Source organism: Ranitomeya variabilis, chromosome 2 (genome assembly GCF_051348905.1).
Source record: "Ranitomeya variabilis isolate aRanVar5 chromosome 2, aRanVar5.hap1, whole genome shotgun sequence".
NCBI lineage: Eukaryota > Metazoa > Chordata > Amphibia > Anura > Dendrobatidae > Ranitomeya > Ranitomeya variabilis.
The window spans coordinates 796,092,000-796,113,481 of NC_135233.1; the positions used below are offsets into that span (position 1 = coordinate 796,092,000).

The 21,482-nt window shown below is 46.0% G+C and overlaps 1 protein-coding gene across 9 annotated transcripts in view; it reads right to left on the reverse strand.

Moving 5' to 3' along the window:
• SENP6 (SUMO specific peptidase 6) overlaps positions 1 to 21,482 on the reverse strand; it is a 147,676-nt gene that overhangs the window by 87,019 nt on the left and 39,175 nt on the right. For 8 of the 9 annotated variants that reach the window (XM_077289874.1, XM_077289873.1, XM_077289871.1 and 5 more), the window contains exons 2-4: positions 17,412 to 17,505; positions 1,186 to 1,252; positions 112 to 254 (exon numbers count right to left, since the gene is read on the reverse strand). In XM_077289874.1, the coding sequence (XP_077145989.1) occupies positions 112 to 254; positions 1,186 to 1,252; positions 17,412 to 17,505 (304 nt within the window). Of the gene's footprint in view, positions 1 to 111; positions 255 to 1,174; positions 1,253 to 17,411; positions 17,506 to 21,482 lie in introns of those variants that run through there. The other variant, XM_077289875.1, reaches the window with a different exon arrangement.

Below are 21,482 nucleotides of genomic sequence, written 5' to 3' on the forward strand. Positions count from 1 at the left end.
TAACTGCAATAATTTGGGGAGAAATATTTTATTTTCTTAAAACAATTTAAAAAGTACCAACACCTTTGGCCCTGACTGTAGCCAACCAGCTGTACATAACAAAATGCTTACCCCAGTTTCTTGCTTGCTCCTAGCATATTCATTCCTGTTGCATTGCCTTTACTAGGTCTTAAAGAAAGTGGTTTGCCTCTTTTCTCATATGTCCTATGCGAGTCCCCTGTACCATGAACAGTTCTGGACCGCAGTTGATTGGACTATAAATATAAAAAATGTATTAAAAGGAAATGCATAAAAAACACTTTTATACTGTCCATGCACATTGCATTAATACATGTGCTGAATTGACATGATATAATAATGTTCCTGTAATAAAGACCTGTAGGTAATTTGTATGCTACAATCATGCATTTACCACATAAATAAGAAACAGCATGCTCTCGGTGGCTTGTTACTCCCAAAAGGCTTCTCTTTAGAATTTGTAAATTGCCAGGAAAAAAATTGTTCAAAATATACCAAAATAGAAAACACTGTGGGGCATATTTATCAAAACGGTCTCACGCTAAAATCCCCATACACATCTCTTGCCGTGGCTTACCTAATAAGAGAACAATAGGACCAGCAGTCCAAAATTACACACGTCAGGGGCCCCCAGACACATTAGACTGCAGACTGAGCCCACCGATATCAGTGGGTTTGGCCAATGTTAGTTTAATGTATATGGGGGCCTTTAGTCAGCCAAACTTTAGACCAGATTTATCTAAGTGGTTCATGCCAGTTGTTAAATCTGTAAAATTTCAAGATAGATGGTGTACGCCTAATTAGACCATCAGTTGGCTTAATTTGTGTCTAAGTGTGCAGCACAGTTATAGAGCATTGTGACGCATGTTACACCACGTCTTTCAGCTGAAAAAGTCATAAAGAGTCTAAAACGCATAATAAATACGGTGCATGACAGACAGATCTATGATGCAAGCTATGCCAGAATACTGCCTCATATAGCTTGATAACCAGGCCCGTTTGTGTGTGAAGGAGAGAAGGAAAACAGCATTCTGTAGGAGTCTGTCAGGGACGTACACATTGAGGTAGTGCAGGACCACAGCTGTCTATGGATCCTGACCGCACGGGTCAGTATTACATCAGTGTACATGAGACTTGTGCTACAACATAGACATACTGGATACTTGCCGTTTGTTCTGCAGCTTTTGAGTTGGCCCCATCATCATCATCTTCGATAGGGAGCAAGTTAACTTCACTACAAACACAAAACAAAATGATGGGATATGCATGAAACACAAAAGTAAGCTGAAAATATAAGACACCTAAAATCCAGGAAAGGATGGTTTTGTTTCATGGGCAGTAATGTGTTAACAGTCCCTCTGCCTCCCATTAGTGAGCTGAGCTCACTTACTAAGGCCAGCAGAAGAATGCAGCCTGGTGATTACTGGTGAGAAACAGAGATGCCATTCATCAGTGCTACGTATATACACTGTGTGCAGAATTATTAGGCAAGTTGTATTTTGATCACATGATACTTTTATACATGTTGTCCTACTCCAAGCTGTTCAGGCTTGAGAGCCAACTACCAATTAAGTAAATCAGGTGATGTGCATCTCTGTAATGAGGAGGGGTGTTGTCTAATGACATCAAAACCCTATATAAGGTGTGCTTAATTATTAGGCAACTTCCTTTCCTTTGGCAAAATGGGTCAGAAGAGAGATTTGACGGGCTCTGAAAAATCCAAAATTGTGAGATGTCTTGCAGAGGGATGCAGCAGTCTTGAAATTGCCAAACTTTTGAAGCGTGATCACCAAACAATCAAGCGTATCATGGCAAATAGCCAACAGGGTCGCAAGAAGCGTGTTGGGCAAAAAAGATGCAAAATAACTGCCCATGAATTGAGGAACATCAGGCATGAAGCTGCCAAGATGCCTTTTGCCACCAGTTTTGCCATATTTCAGAGCTGCAACGTTACTGGAGTAACAAAAAGCACAAGGTGTGCGATACTCAGGGACATGGCCAAGGTAAGGAAGGCTGAAAAACGACCACCTTTGAACAAGAAACATAAGATAAAACGTCAAGACTGGGCCAAGAAATATCTTAAGAGTGACTTTTCAAAGGTTTTATGGACTGATGAAATGAGAGTGACTCTTGATGGGCCAGACGGATGGGCCAGAGGCTGGATCAGTAAAGGGCAGAGAGCTCCACTCCGACTCAGACGCCAACAAGATGGAGGTGGGGTACTGGTATGGGCTGGTATCATCAAAGATGAACTTGTGGGACCTTTTCGGGTTGAGGATGGAGTGAAGCTCAACTCCCAGACCTACTGCCAGTTTCTGGAAGTCAACTTCTTCAAGCAGTGGTACAGGAAGAAGTCGCTCAAGAAAAACCTGATTTTCATGCAGGACAATGCTCCATCACATGCCTCCAACTACTCCACAGCATGGCTGGCCAGTAAAGGTCTCAAAGAAGTAAAAATAATGACATGGCCCCCTTGTTCACCTGATCTGAACACCATAGAGAACCTGTGGTCCCTCATAAAATGTGAGATCTACAGGGAGGGAAAACAGTACACCGCTCGGAACAGTGTCTGGGAGGCTGTGGTGGCTGCTGCATGCAATGTTGATCATAAACAGATCAAGCAACTGACAGAATCTATGGATGGAAGGCTGTTGAGTGTCATCATAAAGAAAGGTGGCTATATTGGTCACTAATTTTTTGGGGGTTTTGTTTTTACATGTCAGAAATGTTTTGTTTCTAAATTTTGTGCAGTTATATTGGTTTACCTGGTGATAATAAACAAGTGATATGGGAATAGATTTGGTTTTTATTAAGTTGCCTAATAATTCTGCACAGTAATAGTTACCTGTACAAACAGATATCCTACTAAGATAGCCAAATCTAAAAAAAAAAAAACACTTCAACTTCCCAAAATATTAAGTTTTGATATTTATGAGTCTTTTTGGTTGATTGAGAACATAGTTGTTGATCAATAATAAAAATAATCCTCTAAAATACAACTTGCCTAATAATTCTGCACACAGTGTAGTGACCCTGCCTGGAGTACAACCTTACGGTCTCATCTACTAGACCATACTGCTAAGTAAAGTCACAATGCAGTTTAAGAAAAAAAAGTTGTAAGCATTACATGAGCTAATAAGACATACCGTAAGCCAAACATTGCATCTGTCCCAATATATGAGACATGTCCCGTATAGTAAGAACAGGGGACACCCAGGCCCGGCTTATGTGCAGCGATGTCCCAGTGTTATGGCTCACCACTTAGAAATTAAAAGGACCAATTCAGAACATTACTAGGAGAAATTTATCAAAACAAGTGAAACAGAACATCGAAACCCCAGTTCCCATATTTTGTGGACAGTTGTAGAACAGGGTGGTAAGTGCATCCCCCAATACTCACTAGAAGTCAATGTGTTAAGTGAATGTTGCAAGGAAAAAAAAGGACAAATGCCAGAACGGCTGGCTTTTTATATTTCAGATTCACAAGTAAGGAAATAAAAAGGTGATAAAAGAAAAATTAAGTTTGTGTCGCCAAAAGTAAGCCCTCATATAACGGTCAACGGAAAATTAGGAGTCTGGCAGACGCGGTACTGTATAAGGTGCGCGCCTCTGACTGGGGAGCACCTAGATAGAGCAGCATTAAAGTATGTCGGTGCCAGTTCCCCCCTAGCATCACTCCCCCTTAGTGATGCACTAATTGGAAGACCCCTGGCCGGCCAGTGGTCACTAGAGGGGAGGGGTCCTACGGCCACTCCTACAGGGGTTAAATCCAGGTGTCTGGCCGGGAACTTTCTCTTTTCCTCCCGGCGGACACCTGGAAGCTTTTGTCCCTGCAGTAGTGATGTCGGACCCCCTGGTTGAGGCCTTGCAGAGGAGAGCGGCACCAGAAGGGTGAGAACTGGCTTCAGGCCATTGTCGCCGACATCAGGGCTCAGCTTTCTGTGCCCTCTCCCGACCCCCTGCTCACACCCCCCTTATCTGGTCCGGTCGGGTCAGCCTCGTCCTCCCTCGCGCCCCCGGGGCCCCTTCTGGTTAGCTCACCTTCGGCCTGCTCGCCAGCTGGGGGGCGTCCCATGCAGCGTCCCTGCGGTCCGGAGGATGGATCGGTGCTGCCCCTATCTTCCACGCAGCGGTCCGAGGGTCTCCCAGTCGCTGACGTTAGGCTGGCCTCTCGGAGGCGGCGAGGGAGGGCCGGGCGCCGCACACGCCAAAAAAACATAGTGGGCCCCCTTGTTGACGAGGCACCGGGCCGCACCGAGCAGCGTCGCCTCCTGTCCCCGCGGCTCCGGTGGCTGGCGGCGAGCAGGCTGGCGGCGCTAGGCGGCGCGAGGCATCGCCCCCTTCCCTTGCTGCTCCGGCGGATCCCCCAGCCGCGCGGGGGGGGGGCAGGCGGTCTGCCCGCTTGCCCCACGCCCCGGAGCGGCTCCAGGTTGGGGAGGGGGCGGCCTCGCAGCTGCCGGCGTCTTCCGGCTCCCTCCTCGGGCTCGGTCCGGCGCTCAGAGGTAGCCCCGCCCACCAACTTCCGGTCCCCGCCCACCCACTTCCGGTCCCCGCATTACAGCGCTGGGAACAGCGCCGGCCGGTCCTCGGTTACCTTCCCTGTGGGCACATATATGCCGCCCGCAGGGGGTAACCTGGAGGCCGTCACTAACGCCACAAGGTCCCCAGAGCGCGCTGGTCGGGCAAACCAGACCGATCAGCGCGCGGATTTCTCACCAGGCCTGACCTCCAGCATACCCCCGGCAGGCGCAGCACTGATGCCTGCACGGGGGTATTAGGGGTCATATCAGGGGTCAGGCCGTAGATGTGACAGGTCAGCTGAAGAGCGCACTGTTCGGTCCAATAGGACCGATCAATGCGCTCAACAGCTGCACAGCGGGAATCACTGCGTAATATCATTAAACGCACCTAACACGGACACATTTACACGTCCCCCCACGGACCAAATTCCTAATAAAAATTTTCCCCTCCGCCCCGCCAAATTCCAGCAATGGGGCTGAATACAGTTACCTCCTAACCCCCCCCCCCCCCCCCCCCTTTTAAGTAGCACTGCGGGACCGTACACTGACAGTAATCCCCCTAGTAATAATGTTAGAATCCCCCCCATTACACCGCTAAGTAACGGCGGACGAAGGCGTAGACGCCAAACGTCCTCCCAATCTTCCTCTGATGACTCCCGTCACCATTCGCGCTACCCCTCTAAACGCCCCTCCCAACGCAGACGCAACTCCCATAGGAGCCGCCGCAGATCGTGGGCCTCTGGATGGCTGTCATCAGCAACATCCGAGGGGTCCGATGCATCGCTGAGCCCGGATAGGAGTCATCGTGCACGTGACAAATCCTCTAAATCACGGACACCCGCTAGGGCTTTCAGCCGGGGAGAACAATCCCCCGCGGCTTCCAGCCACAACAACCACCACTTAGTCGCCGAAGACAGAGCCAGTAATCCGCCACGATGTGGTTGTAATCGGGCTCCAACGCACGATACTCAGACCATCGGCCAGAACATCGGCCAGTCCCTTGCTGTAGCGGGAGCCAGAGTTTCCCCGTCCTGCGAATTCACCCCGTCAACATCTGCGGGGGTTCCTCCAGGATCGGAGTACACTCGTCCAGAGTCACTCGTCCAGAGTCACACAGCGGTGAGTGTTCCAAGGGTGGCAAGGAAATGTTACAAGAAATGGAGCTAACCTCAGCGGTAAAGGAGTTAATCCTACAACTATCAATCTCGAGCGGGAAAGTGGTGAGCAATGCAACACCACAGTCCGCTAATCTACACAAAGACGCCTTCTTCTGCGGGATCAGCCCGCTAGGCGCTCATATAGATCAGGAAACTAGACTGAAAATCTGGAGCAACGACTATGTTGACATATGGTCGCTGTTATCAGCGGACCAGCAAACGGTGGATAAACCTAACGAGAGGGGTTTCGATAGGGGGAGATCAAGAATTGCATTAACCATGAATAACTGGCTCCAGGCCTTCGCAGTATTGGGCTGTATTATGGGCCAGAAACATCCGGAACGCTGCTCCGAATTGTTTATATATCAGGACATGATATATAGTTCATACAAGTCGCACGGCGGCTCAGCCTGGCGGCGGTATGACGAGGAGTTCCGCAGGCGTCTGGCCCTACAGCCCGATCTAGGCTGGGGAGTTAAAGCAACAGACGTATGGTTGCGTTTGATGCTGTCCCAAAAGCAGCCCCCCTTTTCGTCCACGACCACTAATTACTCCACAGCCGCAGGTCAAAACTCAGTGGTCGTGCGAAAACCCGGGCCTGCTGGCTGTTCAACGAGGGAAACTGCCGTTTCCACGCATTATGCAAATTCAGACATGATTGCTCCGCTTGCGGGGGGGCACCCAGCGTCAAGGTGCACTCGTCAGCCTTACAAAGCGCCTACGCGGCATAACCCCAGTGAGCGTAACCGCGATGGCCCCCTGGCTAAAGCTCTACCCCAATAAGGAAGCGGCTCAGCAGCTGCAAGCAGGATTCTCCGACGGGTTTTTTATTCCCTTTAGGCTATCAAGAACGCCAACCCTATCTGATAACCTAAAATCGGCTCGCGAATTCCCCGAAATACTTAAACAAAAAATTGAAAAGGAGGTAGAGTTGGGTAGAATAGCAGGCACCTTCCAGTCGCTCCCCTTCAAAAACATGAAAATATCACCGCTAGGCATTATACCAAAAAAGGAACCCGGTAAATACCGTTTAATCCATCATTTATCTCACCCAAAGGGCGATTCGGTTAACGACGCAATTTCCCCAGAAGAAGCCTGTCTCATACGCGTCTTTTGATAAGGCGGTGGAATTAGTCCGGGCAGCTGGACCCGGCGCCCTGCTAGCCAAATCCGATATTGAATCGGCATTCCGTTTACTACCCGTGCACCCCGAATGTTTCCACCTTCTGGGCTGCAAAGTGGACCAGTTCTATTACTTCGACATGTGCCTCCCGATGGGATGTTCCATTTCATGTCACTATTTTGAGCTATTCAGCACATTCCTAGATTGGGTAGTTCGGTACGAAACGGGCAGTAAATCCCTAATTCACTACCTCGATGATTTCCTGTTCGTCGGCCCCAGAAAGTCTAAACTCTGCTTCGATCTACTACAAAAATTCAAATCTATCTCACTCGAATTCGGCGTGCCATTGTCACCGGAAAAAACGGAGGGACCATGTAATGTATTGCCTTTCTTGGGCATCGAAATAGATACCAATTCAATGGTTTTCCGCTTACCAAAGGATAAAATATTAAAAACCCAGCAAATGTTGAAAGGCTTTCGAGAAGTTAACAAGGTAACCCTCCAGCAAATGCAAGCATTATTGGGCCTACTGAAGTTCGCCTGCCGCGTAATGCCGGTCGGCAGAGCATTCTCACGCAGACTATCTTTGGCAACAAAAGGCGCTTCTCAACCCGGCCATAGAATTAGGCTCACCCGTTCGCTAAAAGCAGATCTGCTAGTATGACAAACGTTCCTACAATCGTACATCGGTCACACGTGCGTTATGGCGAGAGAGATCGCAAGCAAGGAATTAGGGCTGACAATAGGGTGGAACAAAAAAGAGGGTTTTGCAGCAATTTATAAAAACCAATGGTGCAAATCTGGTTGGCCAGAGAGATGGACGACAACAAAGTGGGGGCAAGACCCGGCGCCCTATGGGAATTGTTTGCGGTAGTAGCAGAGATGGAGATATGGGCCGTTCAGTTGAGAAACACGAACATTCGTTTCCAAACAAAAAATGCGAAAACGGCGAAGAGTTTGAATCACATGTCTTCTTCATCCCTGCCCATACTCGCTCTCTTGCGCCGGCTAGCGCTGATTTGCCTTGAAAACAATATTTGTTGTAGAGCCACCGTGGTGGTGGAAGTAGATGATAATATCATTAACCCATTGTTATTTTCCAATTGGCAGGCTTTCAGAATCCAGCAGCCCAACGCGCAACCCCGGGGTATTCTGTGTCCACTGTCCCTGTGGGACACAGTGGCCAATCATTGATGCCCTTAATCCGGTCCTCCGTTTCGCCAGCTACCTGGCAGGTGTATGGTAAGGCTTGGGAGGAGTGGTGCTCACTAATTCAGGGTAGGCCAGTTGACGAAAGCGACGGAGCGCGAAGCGCAGTGACAACGGATTTCCTATTACGGATGAGGGAAGGCGGGGCGTCGGGCCCCTCGGCACAACGGAAATTATCGGGGCTAGCATTTTTCTTTCAATTATTGGGATGGGTAGACGTAACTAAATCCTTCTGCATAAGACGAGCCATAAAAGGTTGGAAAAGGCTTCAGCCAAGCCAAGAATGTCGCCGCCCCATCTCACAGACTATTGCAGGACCTGATCGCAATATCCCCGTCAGTCTGCTCATCGCAATATGAGGTGGCCCTCATATCGGCAGCTTTTGCGACCGTCTTTTTCGGAGCACTGCATATTAGTGAATTGCTACCGCGGTCAAAAAACGCGTCGGAAGGAGGCCTAATTAAGGAGGACATAGTTATATGCAGCGACGCCCTGCGCATCAGGGCTAGAAAATCCAAATGCGATCCCACCGGTAGGGGCACATGGGTCCTGGTTAACTCTACAGAGGGCCCAGCTTGCCCGCTAAAAATGGTTAAAACATACGCCGTAATAAGACACGCTGGTAGATTTTTCTTCACTCATACAGACGGGTCCCCTCTGACCAAGTACCAATTCCAGGCAATGTTCAAGCTATGCTTGGAAAAAACCGGCGCAAATCCAAAGGAGTGCGGAACACATTCGTTCCGGATAGGGGCGGCCACAGAGGCAGCTAGGGCAGAAGTGTCAGAGGCCGAAGTTCAGAGAATGGGTCGTTGGAAGTCCGCATGCTTCGTCAGATACATAAGACCCGACTTGCTTAATTAACATGTGTTGTCTCTTACAGAGGTTGAAGTTTGGGTGGTAGGAGATTCCTACGTATACTGGGCCAAAAAGAGGGCCAAACTGCGGCCAGGAGGAACAAATCTCTACATCCCGGGAATAAAAGTTAACTGGAGGGGTATCAGAGGCCTCCGGTGGAAACGTGTTCAAGGAGATGGTGGGCTTAGCAAGGAGGGCGGAACGCCCGGTGATATTGGTGTTACACGCGGGTGGCAATGACCTGGGCAAACAAAAGGTTGCCGAGTTGTACAAATGGGTGACAACGGATACGGAACGGTTCAGCAGTCTGTTCAGGAACATGATACTGGTGTGGTCGGAGATAACATCACGGGCCGTTTGGCGCGGTGCAAGAGATAAAAAAGCCATAGAGCGGACAAGGGTGAAATTCAATGCTATGTGAGAGGAAGAGGCGGTATCGTGATTCGTCACCAATACCTACAAGGGGATAACACGCCACAATTAAGACCAGACGGAGTTCACCTAACGGACATTGGCCTCGATATTTTTCTGTCTAGTTTACAGGACGGGGTTGAACAGGCCCTAACATTGTTGGGTGGGGTCGGAGTCCCGCGTAGGTAATACACGGGATCCTCCGTGGCGGAAGAAGTGGAGGAGGGCAAAGGTCGTAGCCGCTCGTTGGGCCAATTCCCCTGTCGATCACGGACAGGAGCTCGGCGCGAGCGCCCGTTACGATATGTAATTGCCCTTTCTCTGCTTATTTAATTAATAAACTGTGACCGACCTGTTCAACCCACATAGGACTGCGTGTGTTTCATTACGGGATTGATGGGAGGGGGGGGAAGGCACTGGTTACGACACCCAGGTCTCCACAGTCTTGAAAAAGGCAATCATTCAAAATAAATAAATATATATCTTCTACGACAAAATATATATTTGGTATAGTCATTATTGTATACACCTGCAGAGTGAAGTTAAAAGGAACTGGTCATGCGTCCAAACGCTATTAACCTGCAGATATGGAGTTAATCTGCAGGCTAAAGGGAATCGGTCATGTGATTTTTATTTTTTTTTAGATACTAATGGTTTCCTTAAATAGTGCTAGGCCAGCCCTTTCAGAACATGTGAATTGTATTATTGTACCTACTTTGGTTTTCTTGCTGTAACCTTCTAAAACAATGTGCACAGCAGGTTTACCTAATCCGAGTCAATGATGGTTGTAGGCCGGCCAGTCCTGCATATGCTAAAGAATTGTGATTATGCAGGCTTATCCACACCATCATTCTCTGACATCCCTGCTGTAGATGTCATTAAGGCTAGTTTCACCTTTGCGGACGAGGGCGTTGCGGAGGACTGCGCAGTTCCTCCGATAAGCCCGGCCTCTTCCTTGAGCTCCGCCTACGTTGGCATGCATCCTGCGTACCCTATCTTTAACATTGGGTACGCAAGCCATGCGGACACATGCGGATGCCTCCGCATGCGTCGCTTTCACGCTGTGCCGACCGCAACAAAATGCAACATGTTGCGTTCGGCAGGCACGTCAAAATGGCACACAGGGATGCATCCGCATACAACGCATGTCCCTGCGTACACAATGTTAAATATACATTACCGTTGAAAAGTTTAGGGTCACCCAAACAATTGTTTTTTCCATGAAAACTCATACTTTTATTAATTAAATGAGTTGCCAAATGAATTGAAAATCTAGTCCAGACATTGACAAGGTTCGAAAAAAATTTTTTTTATTTGAAATAATAATTTTCTCCTTCAAACTTTGCTTCCATCAAATAATTCTCCATTTGCAGCAATTACAGCATTGCAGACCTTTGGCATTCTAGCAGCTAATTTGCTGAGGTATTCTGGCGCAATTTCACCCCATGCTTCCAGAAGCCCCTCCCACAAGTTGGTTTGGCTTGATGGGCACTTTTTGGGTTCCATACGGTCAATTTGCTCCCACAACAGCTCAATGGGGTTGAGATCTGGTGACTGTGCTGGCCACTCCATTACAGATAGAATACCAGCTGCCTGCTTCTTCCCTAAATAGTTATTGCAAAATTTGGAGGTGTGCTTTGAGTCATTGTCCTGTTGTAGGATGAAATTGGCTCCAATCAAGCTCTGTCCACAGGGTATGACATGGCATTGCAAAATGGAGTGATAGCTTTCCTTATTCAATATCCCTTTTACCTTGTGCAAATCTCCCACTTTACCAGCACCAAAGCAACCCCAGACTATCACACTACCTCTACCATGCTTGACAGATGGCGTCAGGCACTCTTCCAGCATCTTTTCAGTTGTTCTGCATCTCACAATGTTCTTCTGTGTGATCCAAACACCTAAAACTTGGATTCGTCTGTCCGTAAGACTTTTTTCCAATCTTCCTCTGTCCAATGTCTGTATTCTTTTGCCAATATTAATCTTTTTCCTTTTACTAGCCAGTCTCAGATATAGCTTTTTCTTTGCCACTCTGCCCTGAAGGCCAACATCCCAAAGTCGCCTCTTCACTGTAGACGTTGACGCTGGCGTTTTGCGTGTACTATCTAATGAAGCTGCCAGTTGAGGACCTGTGAGGCGTCGATTTCTCAAACTACAGACTCTAATGTACTTGTCTTGTTGCTCAGTTGTGCAGCGGGGCCTCCCACTACTCTTTCTACTCTGGTTAGAGCCTGTATATGCTCTCCTCTGAAGGGAGTAGTACACACCGTTGTAGGAAATCTTCAGTATCTTGGCAATTTCTCGCATGGAATAGCCTTCATTTCTAAGAACAAGAATAGACTGTCGAGTTTCATATGAAAGTTCTTTTTTTTCTGGCCATTTTGAGAGTTTAATGGAACCAACAAATGTAATGCTCTAGGTTCTCAACTAGCTTAAAGGAAGGTCAGGTTTATAGGTTCTCTAATCAGCCAAACTGTTTTCGGCTGTGCTAACATACTTGCACAAGAGTTTTCAAGAGTATTCTAACCATCCGTTAGCCTTCTTACACAGTTAGCAAACACAAAGTACCATAAGAACACTGGAGTGATGGTTGATGGAAATGGGCCTCTATAAACCTATGAAGATATTGCATTACAAACCAGAACTTGGAAGCTAGAATAGTCACTTACCAAAAAAACTGTGCTTTTCTTTAAAAAATAAGGACATTTCAAAGTGACCCTAAACTTTTGAACGGTAGTGTAGGTACGCAAGACGCATGTATATCTTAAGGAAAGAAGAAACACTAGTGTGAAATCGGCCTTATGTACACTCTGCACCCCATCTTGACTGAAAAAAACAAATGTAGAAATTTTTGTATATTTATTAGAAAAGAAAAACAAATATCACATGGTCATAAGTATTCAGGACCCTTTGCTCAGACACTCATATTTAAGTCACATGCTGTCCATTTCCTTGTGATCCTCCTTGAAATGGTTCTACTCTATCATTATAGTCCAGCTGTGTTTAATTAAAAAGATAGGACTTGATTTGGAAAGGCACACACCTGTCTATACAAGACCTCACAGCTCACAGTGCATGTCAGACCAAATGAGAATCAAGAGGTCAAAGAAACTGGCCAAGGAGCTCAGAGACAGAATTGTGGCAAGGCACAGATCTGGCCAAGGTTACAAAAGAATTTCTGCAGTACTCAAGGTTCCTAAGAGCACAGTGGTCTCCATAATCCTTAAATGGAAAAAGTTTGGGACTATCAGAAGTCTTCCTAGACCTGGCTGTCCAGCCAAATTGAGCAATCGTGGGAGAAAAGCCTAGGTGAGAGAGGTAAAAAAAACCAAGATCATTGTGGCTGAGCTCCAGAGATGCAGTAGGGAGATGAGAGAAAGTTCCATAAAGTCAATTATCACTGCAGCCCTCCACCAGTCGGGTCTATATGGCAGAGTGACCCGATGGAAGCTTCTACCCAGTGCAAGACATATGAAAGCCCGCATAGAGTTTGCTAAAAAAAAAAAAAAAGACATGAAGGACTCCCAGACTATGAGAAATGAGATTCTCTGGTCTGATGAGACGAAGATAGACCTTTTTGGTGATAATTCTAAGCGGTATGTGTGGAGAAAACCAGGCATTGCTCATCACCTGCCCAATAAAATACCAACAGTGAAACATGGTGGTAGCACCATTATGCTATGGGGGTGTTTTTCAGCTGCAGGGACAGGACTGGTTGCCATTGAAGGAAACATGAATGTGGACATGTACAGAGATATCCTGGATGAAAACCTCTTCCAGAGTGCTCTGGACATCAGACTTGGCCGAAGGGCTCACCTTCCAACTAGACAATGACCTTAAAACACACAGTTAATATTACAAAGGAGTGGCTGCATAACAACTCTGTGACCATTCTTGATTGGTCAAGCCAGAGCCCTGACCTAAACCCAATTGAGCATCTCTGGAGAGACCTGAAAATTGCTGTCCACCAATGTTCACCATCCAACCTGATGGACCTGGAGAGGATCTGCAAGGAAGAATGGGAGAGGGTTCCCAAACCCAGGTGTGAAAAACTTGTTGCATCATTCCCAGGAAGACTCATGGCTGTATTAACTCAAAAGGGTGCTTCTACTCAATACTGAGCAAAGGGTCTGAATACATTTATGACCATGTGATATTTCTGTTTTTCTTTTTTAATAAACTTGCAAAAATGTCTACATTTCTGTTTTTTTCCAATCAAGATGGGGTGCAGAGTGTACATTAATGAGAAAAAAATGAACTTTTTTGAATTTACCAAATGGCTGCAATGAAACAAAGCGTGAAAAATGTAAGTGGGTCTGAATACTTTCCGTACCCACTGTATTATAAAAAACAATCATTGGCCGCCGATTGGTTTTTCGTTTGCATGTATAAGTAGTTAATAGTTGATCAAGTGTATCAACGGCCCCTTTTGTGGCATTGTAATGTAAAATGTCCGGCTTTCTGTCTTCTCGATTACTTATTGCATTTGTCATGGTGCATCGTGCTCATCAGAATGACTTTTTTTTTTTTTTTTAATGTAAGAAACCACTGTTCTATCTCCAGTAAATTAAAACATAGAACTATGCACACCTCTTTTACTAAGGATACCATGCGGCAGTTCTGGCTTGTTTTTTCTTACAGTAACCAGCATGGTCATTTCTCTTTTTAGCAATATCTGCCCCAGTTTGTAGGATGCGAAAAAGTTGTCACATATCACATTTTGCCCTTTTAGTCATTGTGTCAAGTCCTACAGAAACTGGATAACTTGATAAACAGTAGTAGATGCAATAAATAGTCCCAAAGAAATTAAAACTCCTTTATTTTACTGAAAATATGGCAGGAGATCAGTATGAAAGGGTCATTTTTGACCCAACAAAACAAGTGTAATATTTAGCGTGTAGCAAAAAGTAAACAAAAAAAACACTCCTAGTAAGAACTCCTGAAGTGAGGAAACTAGTCCATAAGTTTCAGATTTGCATAATAAAAAATCTGCAGGATATCAAATTTCAATTTCGGTCATTTTTGATCGAATAGAACAGCAGGGTTAAAGGGAATTGGGCACCCTGGGTGAGTATAAGGCTACTTTCACACTGGCGTTAACTGCATTACGTCGCAATGCGTCGTTTTGCCGAAAAAAACGCATCCTGCAAAAGTGCTTGCAGGATGCGCTTTTTCTGCATTGACTAACATTAGCGACACAATGACACACGTCGCAACCGTCGTGCGACGGTTGCGCCGTGCTGTGGCGGACCGTTGGGAGCAAAAAACGTTACATGTAACGTTTTTTGCTCCCGACGGTCCGCTTTTTCCGACCGCGCATGCGCGGCCGGAACTCCGCCCCCACCTCCCCGCACCTCACAATGGGGCAGCAGATGCGCTGGAAAAATGCATCCGCTGCCCCCGTTGTGCGGCGGAGACAACGCTAGCGTCGGGAACCTCGGCCCGACGCTAGTGTGAAAGTAGCCTAATATAACCTGTTTTTCTTCTCTCTCAGGTTACATCAAGGGGGGGGGGGGCTTATCTACAGCATTACAGAATGCTGTAGACAAGCCCCTGTTGCCAGTGGTCTTAGCTTATAGGTGAATTTTGGGGTGACAGATTCCCTTTAATAGACATATTAAGGGTCACTAAAAATGTAAAAAAAAAAATCACAATGCTTTAGACAACTGCATCACTATTTAATATCAGGTCCAGGTGTAATGGACACTATATCATATACAGTGGGGCAAAAAAGTATTTAGTCAGTCAGCAATAGTGCAAGTTCCACCACTTAAAAAGATGAGAGGCGTCTGTAACTTACATCATAGGTAGACCTCAACTATGGGAGACAAACTGAGACAAAAAAATCCAGAAAATCACATTGTCTGTTTTTTTATCATTTTATTTGCATATTATGGTGGAAAATAAGTATTTGGTCAGAAACAAAATTTCATCTCAATACTTTGTAATATATCCTTTGTTGGCAATGACAGAGGTCAAACGTTTTCTGTAAGTCTTCACAAGGTTGCCACACACTGTTGTTGGTATGTTGGCCCATTCCTCCATGCAGATCTCCTCTAGAGCAGTGATGTTTTTGGCTTTTCGCTTGGCAACACGGACTTTCAACTCCCTCCAAAGGTTTTCTATAGGGTTGAGATCTGGAGACTGGCTAGGCCACTCCAGGACCTTGAAATGTTTCTTACGAAGCCACTCCTTCGTTGCCCTGGCGGTGTGCTTTGGATCATTGTCATGTTGAAAGACCCAGCCACGTTTCATCTTCAATGCCCTTGCTGATGGAAGGAGGTTTGCACTCAAAATCTCACGATACATGGCCCCATTCATTCTTTCATGTACCCGGATCAGTCGTCCTGGCCCCTTTGCAGAGAAACAGCCCCAAAGCATGATGTTTCCACCACCATGCTTTACAGTAGGTATGGTGTTGGATGGATGCAACTCAGTATTCTTTTTCCTCCAAACACGACAAGTTGTGTTTCTACCAAACAGTTCCAGTTTGGTTTCATCAGACCATAGGACATTCTCCCAAAACTCCTCTGGATCATCCAAATGCTCTCTAGCAAACTTCAGACGGGCCCGGACATGTACTGGCTTAAGCAGTGGGACACGTCTGGCACTGCAGGATCTGAGTCCATGGTGGCGTAGTGTGTTACTTATGGTAGGCCTTGTTACATTGGTCCCAGCTCTCTGCAGTTCATTCACTAGGTCCCCCCGCGTGGTTCTGGGATTTTTGCTCACCGTTCTTGTGATCATTCGGACCCCACGGGGTGGGATTTTGCGTGGAGCCCCAGATCGAGGGAGATTATCAGTGGTCTTGAATGTCTTCCATTTTCTAATTATTGCTCCCACTGTTGATTTCTTCACTCCAAGCTGGTTGGCTATTGCAGATTCAGTCTTCCCAGCCTGGTGCAGGGCTACAATTTTGTTTCTGGTGTCCTTTGACAGCTCTTTGGTCTTCACCATAGTGGAGTTTGGAGTCAGACTGTTTGAGGGTGTGCACAGGTGTCTTTTTATACTGATAACAAGTTTAAACAGGTGCCATTACTACAGGTAATGAGTGGAGGAAAGAGGAGACTCTGAAAGAAGAAGTTACAGGTCTGTGAGAGCCAGAAATCTTGATTGTTTTTTTCTGACCAAATACTTATTTTCCACCATAATATGCAAATAAAATGATAAAAAAACAGAAAATGTGATTTTCTGGATTTTTTTTTCTCAGTTTGTCTCCCATAGTTGAGGTCTACCTATGATGTAAATTACAGACGCCTCTCATCTTTTTAAGTGGTGGAACTTGCACTATTGCTGACTGACTAAATACTTTTTTGCCCCACTGTACAGACAATAAATCCTGAGCACAATTGCAGAAGTTTCTGCAAATAAATAGCTATTTAATTCAACTGAACGGGACTTGTGTGTAGCATATGGATGAATAAAGATAAACGAAACAGTGGCAGAAACCCCTACAACATATCTGTCTTGTGGGAACATACGGTAATAGTAGAAAAAAAAAATAAATCAATATTTCCATGTAAAAAGAAATATCCCTCCTAACAGATGAAGAACTTCGTCAAAGACACAAGATGAACTGTAGAAATTATAATCCTACTACTGGCATGTATTAAGTTGCGTTATGCTAAGAGTTGTCCAGGTCTTTGATATATTATGCTAAATCATCACCATAAGATCGGCTTAGCACCCCTACAGATCAGGTGTTTAGTACTGCTGCAGCCAAAAGCAAACTGTGAACTACTCTGTATATAGCATATTACCATTTTTGGGGAGACTGCAGCTCAACCCCATTAATGTGAATAGGGACTGAGCTGAAGTACCCAAGAACGGCTACAACACAATATAAGGACAACAGCTTTGATCAATATTTACTCTTGATCATTATGGGACGTGCTGATAGCTCAACAGTTGGGGTGCCATGTGTCAAACATACTGCAATCTAATAATGATGACTTACCCTAAAGATAGGCCAACAATATTACATTTTGGACAACCTCTTTCAGAAAGATTTGCTTGGCATAATCAGATAAAGGGACAGCAGTACACTGGCAACAAGAAGTAAAAATTTTAAAAGCTCTTCTAATCCCTTCCAAATATCCCAAGGACCATACTTACTCTTTTTCAACAATATCTTCAGTTTCTTCCAGGTTTTTAAAACTCCAGTTGTTTCTAAAACCAGCATCTTTCTTGGATTGTGCTCTGTCCAAAGCTAAAACAAAAACAGAGGCAATGCATGTCAGAAACCGCATGGATAGATCGAACAGTTTAGCCTGAGAATCACAAACAAACAATAACCCTCTACGACGTCCCCATTATGTACCAAATTATGCAAGACAATTCATGCAAGGATACCACGCCACAGATTTCCATATTAAAGAACAGTTAATTACTTATTTTCATCAGAAATGCCATCTAGCTGCCATCATTCTCTGCCTGGCCACTAGGACCAAAAATAAAAGGGGGGAGCGTGCACTTATGACTATATGCCTCCATTCTCACTTTGGGTGATAATGCCAAATCTACACAGGATGCCACAGAACAACTGTGCCACAATAGAAGCATCACCTGATTATGATCGACCGGATGAATCTGGCCAATTTGCATGGACTCAGAGGAGGGTGCCGAAGCTAAGGTCTGTGGCATGATCGGACTTCAAAAGGTAGGAGCCAAGTGGACAGGTCTTCTCTTGGAGTGCACTTGAAATCTGATGTCGATCAAAGTTGCCAAGGACCCCAGGTCGTCCAGCGAGATAAGCATATCACGACCAGCCAGCTAGTCCTTGATTATCCTTGAAAGGCCCTCCCAGAAGGTGGCCATTAGCACCTCATTGTTCCAGGTGAGCTCAGAGGACAGAGTATGAAATAGTACTTGCCCACTGTGAGGTTTCCCTGGCACAATCTGAGGAGGGAGGATGCTGTGGAGGCGATGCAACCACTCATCAAATACCTTGAGGAAGGCCTCAAGAAACAACTGGAGAAATTAGAGAATCCACTTTCTCCTATAGGGAACTGAGCCATGCCAGGGCAAGATGGGACACAATGAACGCCACTTTGGCCCGATCTCAGGCAAAGAGATGTACCAAGAGCTCAAAGTGGAGAGTGCATTGGTTAATGAACCAGCGGCATAGGGCAGTATCATAGTCATAATGTGGTGAGGCCAACAGACGGAGTCCAGCACCAGGAACATGACTGGGAGGTTGGTGAGCCACGGCTGTGATGGCAGCAGCTTGGACAGGAGCGAATGAAGCCACAGATTTTATCGTATCCATGGTCACTGTTCTGCTGGTCTTTCTGGCGGGAGACCTCCTGAAACAAATCGAAGATCGAGAAAGATTGAGAGCTACCGGATTCCATAGCCTGAGAAAACTTTTAAACTGTGCCTTGGTCCTAAGAGAGCCCTGGAAGGGTGTAACTAGGTGAAGACCAGACTCTTCACTAGAGCCTCTGATGGTGGGGTTAGACTTGGCTCCACATGGACACCATGGGCTACACCAGGACGGACCTCAGATGCATGGTAGCGGACCCCCAAAAAGGGCAGGAAGCTAGAACGGCTTGGAGGCAGGTTCAGCTGGTACAGACAGGCACGGCAGGAACACAGGTGGGCACTGGCAGAAAATGCACACTGGCAGGTGCAGCTGGTATACAGGCAGGCACTGGGTGTGCAGGATGATATTTAGGTACAGCTGGTATACAGATAGGCACTAGCAGGTGCAGGCTGGTATAATGGCAGATGCAGGCTGGTACAGCTGGTAAAAAGGCGGGTACAGCAAGCACGCATGGTATACAGGCAGGCAAAGGCAGGTACTGAAAGACAAACTAGAACAGCGGACCTGAGAACTAGCAAACAAACAAGCAGAGTATACATGTTGCTCAGGCACTTCCCAACAGCATGTCAATTCTTTGTGCGGATTCCGCAGCAATTTACACCTATTCCTTTATAGGAATCCGCAGGTGTGAAAACGCAGGCGAAATCCGCAGGTCCTTTTACCTGCGGATTCTGCAAAATCCGCAACGTGTGCACATACCCTTAGGAGGATCTCATTGCTGAGACAGACACAAAAAAAGCTAGACTGTATGGAAGCCAAAATCTTTATGGGAAAGTATCTTTTGGATGGATAAGACCAAGATAGAGCTTTTTGGTAAGGCACACCATTCCACTGTTTACCGGAAAAGGAATGAGGCCTACAAAGAAAAGTACCTACAGTCATATATCGTGAAAGTTCAAAGATGTTATGGGGTTGTCTTGATGCCTCTGTAACTGAGTGCAGCCCATCATGTAATCTGAAGATTAACACAGGATTTGGGGTCATAATATAGTGCTCAGTGTCAGAAAGCTGGGTTTGCGTCCTATGTAATGGGTCTTCCAGCAGGACAATTACCCCAAACAAACTTCAAGAACCACCCAGAAATGGATGGAAACAAAGTGCTGGAAAGTTCTGAAGTTGCCAGCAATGAGTCTGGATCTAAATCCCTTTGAATACCTGGGGAGAGAGATTAAAATTGCTGTTGGGAGAAGGCACACTTCAAATACGAGTGTGTCCTAGAGAAGTTTACAAAAGAAGAGTGGTCCAAACTTCAGTTGAGAGATATAAGAAGCTTGTTGATGGTTATAGGAAGCAATTGATTGCAGTTATTTATTCCAAAGGGTGTGCAACCAAATATTTAAGTTGAGGATGCCAACAATTTTGTCCGGCCAATATTGGGAGATGTGTGTAAAATGATGTCCAATTTGTCTTTTTTGCTTTGCCATTTTGTGTTGTTCCAACACACATAAAGGAAATAAACATGTGTAATAAAACATGTGCAATTGCAATATTTTTCTGGAAGAAATACCGTAAATATACTCGAGTATAAGCCGAGATTTTCAGCCCACTTTTTTGGGCGGAAAGTAACCCTCTCGGCTTATACTCGAACCATACCCAGGGGTCGGCAGAGGAGGGGGAGCGGGGGGGGGGTGTAATTATACTCACCTGCTCCTGGCGCGGTCCCAGCAGGTCCCTGGCTCCCCGGCAGCTTCTTCCTGTAGTGAGCGGTCACATGGTACCGCTCATTACAGTAATGAATATGGACATGACTCCACTCCCATAGGGGTGGAGCCACATACTCATTACTGTAATGAGCGGTACCATGTGACCGCTCACTACAGGAGGAAGCTGCCGGGGAACAGACGTGCAGGGACCGCACCAGGAGCAGGTGAGTATAACTCCGCTGTGTCTTCCACGTCCTCTACAGTGACGCTCCGGTCAGAGGGCGCGATGACACGATTAGTGCGTGCCGCCCTCTGCCTGAACTTCAGTGCAGAGGACGGGGAAGAAACAGCGGCAGTGGAACACGGAGCAGGTGAATATGGCAAGTGCCGAGGGCCTGAGAGGTGAGTATGTCATTTTTTATTTTTTTAATCGCAGCAACAGCATATGGGGAAATTATCTGTATGGAGCATCTTATGGGGCCATGTGCAGCATTATATGGGGCAATTATCTGTATGGAGCATCTTATGGGGCCATGTGCAGCATTATATGGGGCAATTATCTGTATGGAGCATCTTATGGGGCCATGTGCAGCATTATATGGGGCAATTATCTGTATGGAGCATCTTATGGGGCCATGTGCAGATTTATATGGGGCAAATATCTGTATGGGGCCATGTGCAGCATTATATGGCGCAAATATCTATATGGAGCATCTTATGGGGCCACGTGCAGCATTATATGGGGCAAATATCTGTATGGGGACATGTGCAGCATTATATGGGGCAAACATCTCTATGGAGCATCTTATGGGGCCATGTGCAGCATTATATGGGGCAAATATCTGTATGGAGCATCTTATGGGGCCATGTGCAGCATTATATGGGGCAAATATCTGTATGGAGCATCTTATGGGGCCATGATCCACCTTTGTGGAGCATTATACGGGGCAAATGTGTCTATGGAGTCATAATCAGCATTTGTGCAGCATTGTATGGGGCATATTTTAATATGGAGCATCTTATGGAGCCCATCATAAACTGTATGGAGCATTATGTGGGGCGTATTTTGTATGGAGCATCTTATGGGGCCATCACGAACTGTATGGAGCATTATATGGGGCTCCTGATTCAATATGGATATTCAAAAACACTTAACCTACTGATGTCTCAATTAATTTTACTTTTCTTGGTATCTATTTTTATTTTTGAAATTTACCA